General features: G+C 38.2%; 1 protein-coding gene across 1 annotated transcript in view; it reads left to right on the top strand.

Moving 5' to 3' along the window:
* LOC306855834 (zinc finger and BTB domain-containing protein 16-A-like) overlaps nucleotides 1-8,181 on the top strand; it is a 161,978-nt gene extending 153,797 nt beyond the window's left edge. The window contains exons 6-7 of the mRNA XM_079394740.1: nucleotides 1,084-1,251; nucleotides 5,744-8,181. Coding sequence (XP_079250866.1) covers nucleotides 1,084-1,251; nucleotides 5,744-5,973 — 398 coding nt within the window. The 3' untranslated portion in view covers nucleotides 5,974-8,181. The remainder of the gene's footprint in view (nucleotides 1-1,083; nucleotides 1,252-5,743) is intronic.
* The last annotated feature ends 3,209 nt before the right edge of the window (nucleotides 8,182-11,390 follow it).

Raw genomic sequence — 11,390 nt, forward strand, 5'->3', positions numbered from 1 at the left:
GAAACGCAATTAGAGCAGAGAGCAGAAAAAGAAACACCCCCGCATATCATAATATCACTGATTACTGACCTCTGAATATCCATTACAGTGCAAGAAGACAGGAAGATATAGATGACAATGACCTATAACAGACAACTGATGATATTGTACTGAGAGCTTATAATGGCTTCATTTCAAGTAGGCCAGCTGTTTAATGCTTTGTGAGAGAAAGAAATACTTGGGTTATTGTCGACATTGTTTTTCTTTCCTAATGCATTTTTGTCCTATAATTTTTGTTTTCTAACATTTTTTTTTTTATCTTTTCATTTTACAGCCTTTGTATATTCAGTTTATTGAAATTAAAGGTTGTAAAATTCATTCTTCTATTCTTTTTACATTTTGTTTTGCAGTGATGCACTTTGAAAGCCAACTTTAACAAATTATTTATTGTCGTTTCTGTGCAAATGATTCATTGGAAGATTGCTTTCCAATTTGTATCAGTGTAAAACAGTGTATAAAGTCAGAGTAAACACTGTTTTATGGCTCTATCAACTGTTTATGAACTATAAACACAGTTCTGTTTGTTTGAGTATCACAACTCGGCAACAATGTCATTTTCTGTCACTAAAGGTATAGAAATTACACCTTAGTTCCCCCAAAATTAAAATTCTGTCATTAATTGCTTACCCTCATGTCATTCCAAACCATAAGACTTTTGTTCATTATTGGAACACAAATTATATTAGATATTTTTAATGAAATCCGAGAGCTTTCTGACCCTGCATAGACAGCAAGGGAACTACCATGTTCAAGGCCCAAAAAGGTAGTAAGGACATTGTTAAAATAGTCCATGTGGCATCAGTGGTTCAACCGTAATTTTATGAAGCTACTAGAATACTTTTGCGTGCAAAAAAAAACAAAAACAAAACTAACGACTTTAGAATTTTCATTTTTGGGTGAACTATCCCTTTAAGTGGAATTAAGTGGTAATAAAAGGTGATTTATAGCTCTGGTGCAAGTCCATTCATTCACCGCTCTTACCATGTTTATGATTAACATTAACTTGCATATACTACATATACTGACCGGACCTCTGTCCAGCAGGTGACCATCCATTTGAGTGTGAGTTCTGTGGCAGCTGCTTCCGAGACGAGAGCACGCTGAAGGGACACAAGCGCATCCACACCGGAGAGAAACCCTATGAATGTAACGGCTGCGGCAAGAAGTTCAGCCTCAAACACCAGCTAGAGACCCACTACCGTGTCCATACAGGTACTGTACACTTGTTTCTGTTTATCAAGCCAAGGGGACTGGAAAAGCTTTCTTTGGGTATTATAATCCTCCTTGGTTTATTGTACTACTTTTCCAGCACCAGTGAGGATTTTGATCCAGTAAAATGCCCTACTTAAATCACGTTAAGCACTATGGTCGCATGTAGCAGCTTTCTGTTATCCTTGTCAGTGGGTGAGTGTCATATCAGATCTTTAGATCACAGCTGAGGCCGATGCCAGTGCAGGCTTTGCTTCTGTTTTGCTTCAGACCTGTGTAAAGAGCCCCTTTCCTCTTGTTAAGGTGATATCTAATTGATTCCTACGTCTTGGCGCTCTGTAAAGCCCACACCAAAGGGCAGGCCATTTCCAGTGCTGTCAGCTTGCTCTTTGACAAGGGGATTAGTGCGGTACTGTAGAGACCAGGTCTTTCAGATGCACACGACAGACACCAGATCTTCCCCTCTTCTCTGGCACTCAAAAAAAAAAAGTGATGCCGTTAAGCCAAACTATCAAGAAAGCCTGTCAAATAATTGGCTTCTTTGGGTGGGGTGGGGTGGGGTGAGGATGGAGTAAAGCCTCAGCGACGAGCACAGAGCTCCCGAGATAACAAGAACAACGACAAGCTCACAGTCAAAGGCCACCGCATGCAAAAAAGGGGGCGGCTTGATGAAGCATCGTCATTGGCAGCCCTTCTCCTGTCGATGACCAATCAATAGCTTGGCTCCATTTGCAATTCATTATTGCCTGGTTATCTGAGGCTGCCCTGTTTACAGTGCAGTTAAAGTACACTGACCACACGTGCATGTATCACTGGAGTCTCGACAGTTTAATGACCGTCTCTTAAGGGTCTTTGCATACACAAACGCAGACGGACGTGACATTGCTCGAACTGCTGAGGTCAAGGTTTCTCAATCCTTCCTTTAAACAAACAGAAGACCTGAGCAAACAACGCAGAGACTTTGCATTCCCAGCATGCCTTTACCCAACACAAGCGTTCTTCAATCCTCAACTTATCAATGCTTTCCATAGTGACATTTTAAAGGTCAGCATTTAGATGACTTATTTTCACCGTTGGAACAAATGTGCTGCGCTTTGCGTTACTGTCTCTAAGATGTTTCTGTCAACATTCTGAACAAAGAAACAAATTTGTTATTTAACTGTGTAGCTAGTTTGTCAAATGCAACATTCACTGCTGTTCCACATGATTGTTTTTGAGGTACACTATGCTGCAAAGTTTTTGTACATTTGTCTGAGACAATAGAGAATAAAAATTGCGTGCGTGTATGTATGTATGTAGTGTGTGTGTGTGTGTGTGTATATATATATATATATATATATATATATATATATATATATATATATATATATATATATATATATATATATATAAATATAAATAAATATACACAAAATTTTGAATGGTAGTTAAAAAAAAAAACAAATACAGTAAAATTATTAATGTAATTAAATATCATTGCAATTTAAAATTGTTTTCTATTTTAATATATTTTAAAATTGTATTTATTCCTGTGATGACAAGGTGGCAGCCATTACTCCATTACTCTTTAGTGTCACATGATTCTTTAGAAATCATTCTAACTGGTGCTCAAGAAACTTTTTTTTATTACTATCAATGTTGTGAACAGCTTCATATCTATGTATGTGTATATATGTGTATATATATATGTGTGTGTGTGTGTGTGTGTATAGATAGATAGATATACTTATACACACAGTGGCTATAGAAAGTCTTCATACCCCTTCATTGTTTTTCACATTTTTGTTATGTTGCGTTATGTTAAACTGCTTTAAATTAACTTTTTTTTTCCCACATAAATCTACACCTCACTCACCATAATGGCGAAACAAAATCCAGATTTATCACAACTTTGCAAATTTATTAAAAAGGAAACACTGAAAATACTCAAGGATGTTCATAGAGTCGTCCCTAAGCCACTCCTGCATTGTCTTGGCTGTGAGCGTAGGGTGATTGTATGTTGGAAGGTGAACTTTCAGCCCAGTCTGAGGATCTGAGCACTCTGAACCAGGTTTTCATTAAGGATATCTCTGTATTTAGCTGCATTCAGCTTTCCGTCTTCTCTGATCACTTCCCCAGTCCCTGCCGCTGAAAAACACCCCCACTGCATGATGCTGCCACCACCATGCTTCACTGTTGGGATGGTATTATGCAGGTGCTTTGTTTCCCTCAGACATGAATAAGGAATTGAGGTTCATCAGACCAGAAAATCTTTTTTTTTTTCAGATTATTTGGGAGTAGTTTTGTAAATGCCAATCATGGTTTCATGTATCTTTACTGAGAAGCTTGAGTTTAGTCACTTTGCCATCAAGCCCAGATTGGTGGAGTGTCACAGTGATGTTTGTCCATCTGTAAGTTTCTCCCATCTCCATAAAAGATCATAGAGCTCAACCAGTGTGACCATCAGTGTCTTGATCATCTCTCTAACCAAGACCCTTCTCCTTCGATTGCTTCGTTTGGCCAGGAGGTTAGATCTAGGAAGAGTCCTCATTGTTTCCAACTTCATCCATTAAGGATTATGGAGGCCAAATGCTCCTAAGAATCTTCAACACAGCATAATTTTTTTTTGGAGTCTTCCCCAGATCGGTCTCAACACAATCCTGTCTCTCGGCTCTGCAGGCCATTCCTTTAACCTCATGGCTTTTTTTGCTCTGACATCCATTTCAGCTGTTGAACTTTATATAGACAGGTGTGTGTGCCTTTCCAAATCATGTCCAATCAACTGAATTTGCCACAGGTTAACTCCAATCGGAGTATAGAAACATCTCAAAGACGATCCAGTGAAACTGGAATGCTCCTGATCTAAATTTCAAGTGTCAAAGCAACTTATGCAATGTCATTTTTTTTCAGTGTTTCCTTTTTAATAAATTTGCAAAGTTGTGATAAATCCGTTTTTTTCTTTGTCATTATGGTGAGTGGGGTGTAGATTTATGTGGGGGGGGGAAAGAAATTTAAAGCAGTTTAGCATAACGCAACAACAAAATGTGAAAAAAAAAAAAAAATGAAGGGGTATGAAGACTTTCTATAGGCACTGTCTATGTAAATATGTGTATGTATGTTAGGACACACATCGCGGTACGGTATGTACCTCGGTTCGGGGGTCACGGTTCGATACGATTTCGGTACAACAGGAGAAATAAAACCAACAAATCTACTATGCTCTGTTTCTTTTCATTTATTTTGAACAGACAGTAGTGCAAATTACAATTTTTTTTTTCCACCTATATGTAAAAATACTAAATATTATTACATTGTGAGTGTACACAAATAAAAGCAGACCTTTATACAGTGATGCATTATTAATAAAACAATAATTGTTTAAAGTTGATTCTTCTGGTATAAGGAAACAGTTGAAGTGATCGTGCGCACACACAGGCTACTTAGGCAGCTGACTTGCTGCCTCACTGCCTTATGAGGCAATGACTTTACAGGCAGCGTTTTTGCACGAAGGCACCTCATGAAACTGATTTTGGACGGGCTTCTGAGGCAGCGTAATGGTTTAATGATCTACAACAAAAAAGAACAAGTTTTGGTGTATTTAATAACTATAATACTAATTTCTCGCTAGAAATAACATCAAAAGTGCAAAAAGTTAATAGTTAGATATACATTTACACACAAACTAACCACCAAACGCAACTTTCAGACACAATCTTTATTTTTTAGCTCAAACGTCACGGAATGGAACGCACAGGATTATGGGATATATCAAAGGCAGCGAAGGATACATCAATGATGCCTTCAAAAATCAATTAGATGAAGGTATCTCATGAGACAGGAAGTGAAGCTAACTTTGGATTTGGACGTGCCTTGATGCCTTCCTACTGTTTTTGGATACAGCCTATGAGAGAGACGTGTTCAGCACATGGTCACTATTTAGTGGGCTTTGTTTTCAAGCGCGCAACTCATGGCATTCGCTGTTCTTCTGCTGGTGGTTATCAAACAGTGTTGCATTACTGCGGGCACCCCTTCTAGATTGAGGGTGAATTGCCTGTATTCGTTGTAAGGCCTCATGCACCGAACCGAGATGTCCGTACCGTGACGGTTCGGTACAAATACATGTAGCGTGCCACCCCTAATGTATGTATACATAATTTGTATATAAGTTCATGTTTATATGTATATTATTCAATTTTTTTCACCAAAAAAAATAAAAAATCAATTAATGCAAGCAACTGTTTAAAAATGGTAACCAGTTACACAACCCTAGAACATGTTTGTTTATACTTTTATGTAAATTTAACTTCAAATCTTGATTTTAAAAAAATCTATGGATTATGCATCAAAACCATTTGTTCCATATTGCATTACTAGGAGAGTCATTCACTTAATCATATTCCTACTTTCCATATGGATGAGTATTCATGTCTGTTCGTGAATATCAGCAGCACCATTCAGAGTACAAAATCTCTTGACATGTCGTGCAAAATCTTGACATTTTCTGTTCTACATGCAGGTGAGAAGCCGTTTGAGTGCAAGCTCTGCCACCAGCGCTCCAGGGACTACTCGGCCATGATCAAACACCTGCGTACTCACAACGGAGCCTCACCGTACCAGTGCACCATCTGCCTGGAATACTGCCCCAGCCTCTCCGCCATGCAGAAGCACATGAAGGGCCACAAGCCCGAAGACATCCCCCCGGACTGGAGGATAGAGAAGACTTACCTATATCTCTGCTACGTCTGAAGGAGGGAGACGGCGGGGGGAGGGGAGTGGGAGAGCGAGGGGTTAAAGCCTGGAAACACAGTCAGGAAATGGACAGATTTGTCGGAGGGGCTGGGCAAGGCGGACAGGAACTAAAAAGGCAGAAATCTTACCCCATCAGTATCACAAAACATTTAAAAAAAGCATCATGTTATAGCTGTATATCCGTTCACAGCACGGATCATATGGGAAGTACACTCTCTACATGTCAGCTTACGTCCCAAGCGTTAAAAATGTCTTATCAGTCAAACGACACACACTTCAACAACGATTCCTCCTCTTCATAAGGATGCCCTCTTCTGGTGCAAAAATAGTAGTGTGAACCAGACACAGTGTGTGTTTCTCAGAGATGTCGGTGCAGGAAGCACTTAGACCCGTCAGCGGTAACGTGCCAGTCAGGTACTCCACGGCCCAATATAACCGTCATGTTCATCAGGGTCATTACTGCAAACTGGGACGTAAGCTTCCTGCAAAACATGTTCACGATGCCCGGCTGACAGTCAGTGTGTAGATCCCTCCCATATGATTCACATTCATTAAGGGCTTATTGGTTTAACCAGCGTACAAATCAGCTAAGCTCTCAGTACTCTGCTCATCAATGTCAATTCACTTTTTCTTTTTTTTCTCTCGGCATAGCGCGTATTACAAGCTGACTTCACGACGACAGTTTTTGTTTGATGTTGACTTCTCAAGCGCCACATTTTAAGCAGAATAACACGCACACACTGTACATGTTCACGTTATCTCCTCCTTCGCTTATCAAGTCTAAAAACGCTTAACCGTTCGAAACGAGTAACTTGGCAATACATACAGAACACCCATTACACACTAGACATCTAATCAACCGTTTATGCTGTTGTTATAGAGACCAAAATGATGACTAAAGCTGCTTTTGTCAGTGGCTTGCAGACTGAGCGGCACTGTGACGTACAGGGCTTGTCTGCACATATCCGTGTGTTCGTAGGTGGTCATGAGGCTTGGCCTGTCCAGCCGGGAACGCTGGGATGAATGAACAGAGCAGATCACCTCAACTCATTTGGTTTGGTTCCTTTCGCTTTGTTTGTGTTTCCTATTATTCCTTGATTTACTTCAGCACATCGTACTTGAATTACCTCGTTTTTTTGTGACCTCATGTGCTAGTGTTTTAATATTTCCTTTGTTTCTTCGTATATTTGATTGTTTGCTTTGCAAGCAGGAGCGGCGTGTGCTTTTAAGTACTTAAGAAATTAAGTGCCATGGTGAAGAGAGATTATTTGTCTTTCGTTGGACGTTTGTTTAGTTTTTCTTTGCATTAATCTTACCAAACTTGGTATTATGTTTTTGTTTTGTTTTACTAACCCTGCTTGTTGAAGAGCTTGTGGGTTTGGTCATTTTTTTGTAAGCTACCTCTAAGTTTTGTTTCTTTTTGTTGCGTTTAGTTTATGAAAGCACATTATTGTGTTTTGCATTACTGCAACTTCATCTCACGCTTTCAAGTGTTGTACATCGGAAGCGACGAATATGAAAGGGTAAGATTTGCTCATAGGAAAAGTGTATTGAAAAAAATAATCAGAACTTTCCCCATCAGTCCCCCCACCCCTGTAAATGTTACCTTAAGAGCAGAAAAGAGATTTCTGAAGCCTTAAGTTCGGGGTCGGCGTTGATCTGGGAGGTGTGTATGGAACAAGTTAAGTGTAGTACTTTAAAGTCTGAAAAAAAAAAAACGTTAAACTTGAAAATATGTGAATAGAATTGTAGTTTTGTAATGTGAAAAAAGAAGGTTCACAGAGCGTGAGCCGCCAAGAACAGGTCATATGCAGCAGTGCATTGTGCGTTGGACAATTGGGACTGCAAGTGGTAATCAAAGACAAAAGGAAGAAAAAAAAAAACTAAAATCCTGTCAGTTGACATGTTTCTTTGTATGAGTGTAGTCCTGAGCAAGAGCCAACAGAGGCCATTTGATATATAAAATTGTGATATTTTTGTATTAAGTGTCAGTCCCTTTTTCCATTTGTTGAGGTTGCAGCGGGGCAAAACTTTGTAGTTCTTTTTTTATATCATTATTCTCTCGTTTGAATCGTTTGCCTTGCTCCTCTTCGGTAATGTTGGACAGTGCGTGATCCTATAGTGGTAAATGTTGCTTTCTGGATGTCAATACATTGCAGGTGAAGGACTAAATCAGCCACATTCTCCTTTGTGAAAATAACAGGCAAAAAAAAAAAAAAAAAAAAGATGTGATGCCAATGATCAATTCCATTGCACACTATATCTCAAACAAAACAATCAATGTTGCCAACTTTTTGTTTTTTACTTGAAGTGACTAAAAAAGAAGGGATGGGAAGACGCGTCAAAGGAAATGTAATTGTCGTGTGTCTTTTGCTGTTGTTTTCTGGAAAACACTGTGAGTTTGGGCATACTTGCCCCCTGTGAGAATTTAAAAACTAGTAGCTCCATGAAAAAAAAAGGCAGAAATATATATTTTGTTCTGTAAATGGATAATGTCAACTGATGTTAAATGGGTAAAACAGAGTTTTGCAATATGTGGCAACAATACGAGATATTAAGTCACATGTTAGTGTACCTTTTTGATTTTGTACTTTGCTTTGAGTGTTTTCACAGTGCGTGTGTGTGTGTGTGTTTGTTTGAAAACGAATGCGCGCGTGTGTGAGCACGTTAGTGTCGAATGCACTAATCTGAAAGTCATATTCTATGCCACTTTTCTCTCACCATGATTAAAAAATATTGGCATTGATATAGTTCTTCCCTCAATGTTCTTCTAATGTTTCTGTAATATCTTTGTGCCTAAATGAAATTGTTCAACAAATTGTCCACATATATCTGCTTAGTTTCTGTATTTTCAAGAAAATGATTGGTGTCTTCAGGGCTCCAGGGGTGCCATGATGATCTCAGATTGATTCACTTGAGACGATTTTTGTTATGTGATGATCATTTGGTCTATTTTCAGTGGTTCCACTGGCGACCGATCAGTATTGTAGTGTTTTATACACAGTTCGAAAAAGACAAGCCAAACATTCCTTGGATCGGAATACGAGCGTTTTTCACAATGAATTATCCTGCTTTGAGGGGGAGGGGGGAGGGGGGTATAATATTTGAGAATCAAACTTGCTTTCATTTCCTCTCCTCGTTCTTTATTTTTTATTTTTTTTTGCCTCAGCAACAGGTTTGCTGATTAAACTTTTCAACAACGTCCCTTTAACATTCGGCATTTGTACTGCCCCTACTAGACATGTTTATTAGTTGTTTAAAGTACTTATGTTAAAGCCACGCGTCGTCATTGCATCCCTGGAGTTGGCTCACTGTGTTCCAGTGTGGTGTTCTAGAAAGAGTAGCCATTTCATGCTGTGTTGCCATGCATGTGCCATTGAGGTCAAGACTAAACTGTTTGAGTAACAAAGCACCAAGACGTTGTCTTTTTTTTATATTATAGCACTGAGGACCAATTGCCCTGTCGGACCAAGCATAACAAGGCTTTTTATGTAACAAAGCAGTTTCTCTCTTCCCCCTCTCTACTGTATCCCCCTCTCCTTCTTTGGCTTGTCTGTATTTTTTTCCTCCCTTGTGACAGCACAAGTGCCAGTCCTGTTGCTCTTTAAGAATATAGTGTTTTGTTTCTGGGGGTTTTATTTTTGTTTGTTCTATTATTATTATTTGAAATGTTATAGTTACGTCTACCTCAGCACCTAATCTTAGCCTAATCTTAGAAGGTGCCCAATTTATTATTTTATTTTTTTCAGTTTGTCAATTGTACAAATTTTAATTTGCATTAGAGCTTTGCAACGGTCCTTTGTCTTTTCCAGCAACATGCTATTTTTTGTAGCACTACTTTCTGGATGTTGTGCTACGGATATTGGCATCAGTTTCCTGATGTAGTCTTTCTTTCGGTGTAGGATCAGACACATCTCTTTGTAACATTTCAGTGTTCTCTGATGGAGTGTGAAACAAATAAAGAATTTAAAGAGATCGAATGCTGCAGGTTTTCTTCTCAGTGTTGTCACTAAGTAAATTTTGTGCCTTTAATAGTGAAAGATATTTTTTACATCCTACTAACAGTAGATTGTTTTTGTAGTGTTGTTTTTTTTTTGTATTTTTTTTTTTATTTATGAGTCTCAAAATAACAATGTTCAGTTGTATTCCTTAAATCTGCAGTTAGAAAAAAAATAAAAAATGGGCTTAAGTTTGTCTGGCGTTTTCATGTGTTTGACTTACAGGTGTTAATGATCCTTTATGCAACAAATATTTAGTCATTTATTATAGTTCCAAACCTGTATGATGGACTTTCCTGTGTGGATCACAAAAGGAGATGTTATGCAGAATGTTCAAGCTGCTCTTTTCTATAAAATCAAGTGAATGGTGACCACTACTGTAAAAAAAAAAAAAAAAAAAGCTATACGTAAAAATGTACATTTGAGTTTCCTCTAAGTAGAAATTTAGAAATGTTTTATGATGCTATTTTTGAAGTTTGCAATCTTCTGGTCACCATCCACTTCTGCACTGAAGAGAGAAGCGTGAACATTGGTATAGGTTTGTAACAAGATGGAGTAAATGATATAATTTTTCACTAAAAATGTATTTTTTAAATTGATCTTAGACTGTAAATATATCAGAGTTTAGCATCAAATCTCTATTACAGATGTAATTTGATGTTGCTTAAATGCCATTGTTTATTATAGGCAGCCTAGAGTCTGTAAAACAAGGAGAGACATTTTCATTAAACATTACCAATTAGTCTGATTCAAACTTATCTTTATTAAAAAATTAATAAATAACATTAGGAAAACGTAATAATAAAAGTTAATGGCCAATGCATTGTGAATATAGTGCAGTTAGCACCACCTGCAGCTGCGATAATGGCAAATATCTTACCTTTATCTTAGTTTAATATTAGTTTAATTATCTTGGTTTAGTATTTACAATTTAAGAGAGTAGGGGGACAAAACAAGACCATGAGACTGAACTTGATGCAAATACATTATCCAATAAACCCTTAAGATAGTAAAGTGGAGTCTCACAGGTAGTGAAGAGAGCAGGTTCTCTGCCTTCGCTGCCTGCTCTCATTACTATTCGGAGGGAAATAGACTGAAACAAAAGCAGTCTCTGCTTCTCTTTTATTCTGGGGGGAGACAAGCTGAGAATACAAACCTCAGTGCTTTAGAGAGTCTGCCTGTGTTCATTACATAGAGCTCTGTGTTAATACCAGGAACCATCTGAGCAAATAATGGCAATTCGCTGCTATGCTAATGCTCCCTCTGGTATTGTATCTGTCTAACACTCTGTGTGTGTGTTTGAGTTATGGTCCTGTTGAATTATTGTAAACATCTGCCAGTGTTGAGCTACGCACAGCAAAAGCTCAGCCTTACTGCTGCCATCTTGTGTGAGCACCACAATTTTTGCCTGTTAAT

Source organism: Barbus barbus, assembly GCF_936440315.1.
Source record: "Barbus barbus genome assembly, chromosome: 36".
Taxonomy (NCBI): domain Eukaryota; kingdom Metazoa; phylum Chordata; class Actinopteri; order Cypriniformes; family Cyprinidae; genus Barbus; species Barbus barbus.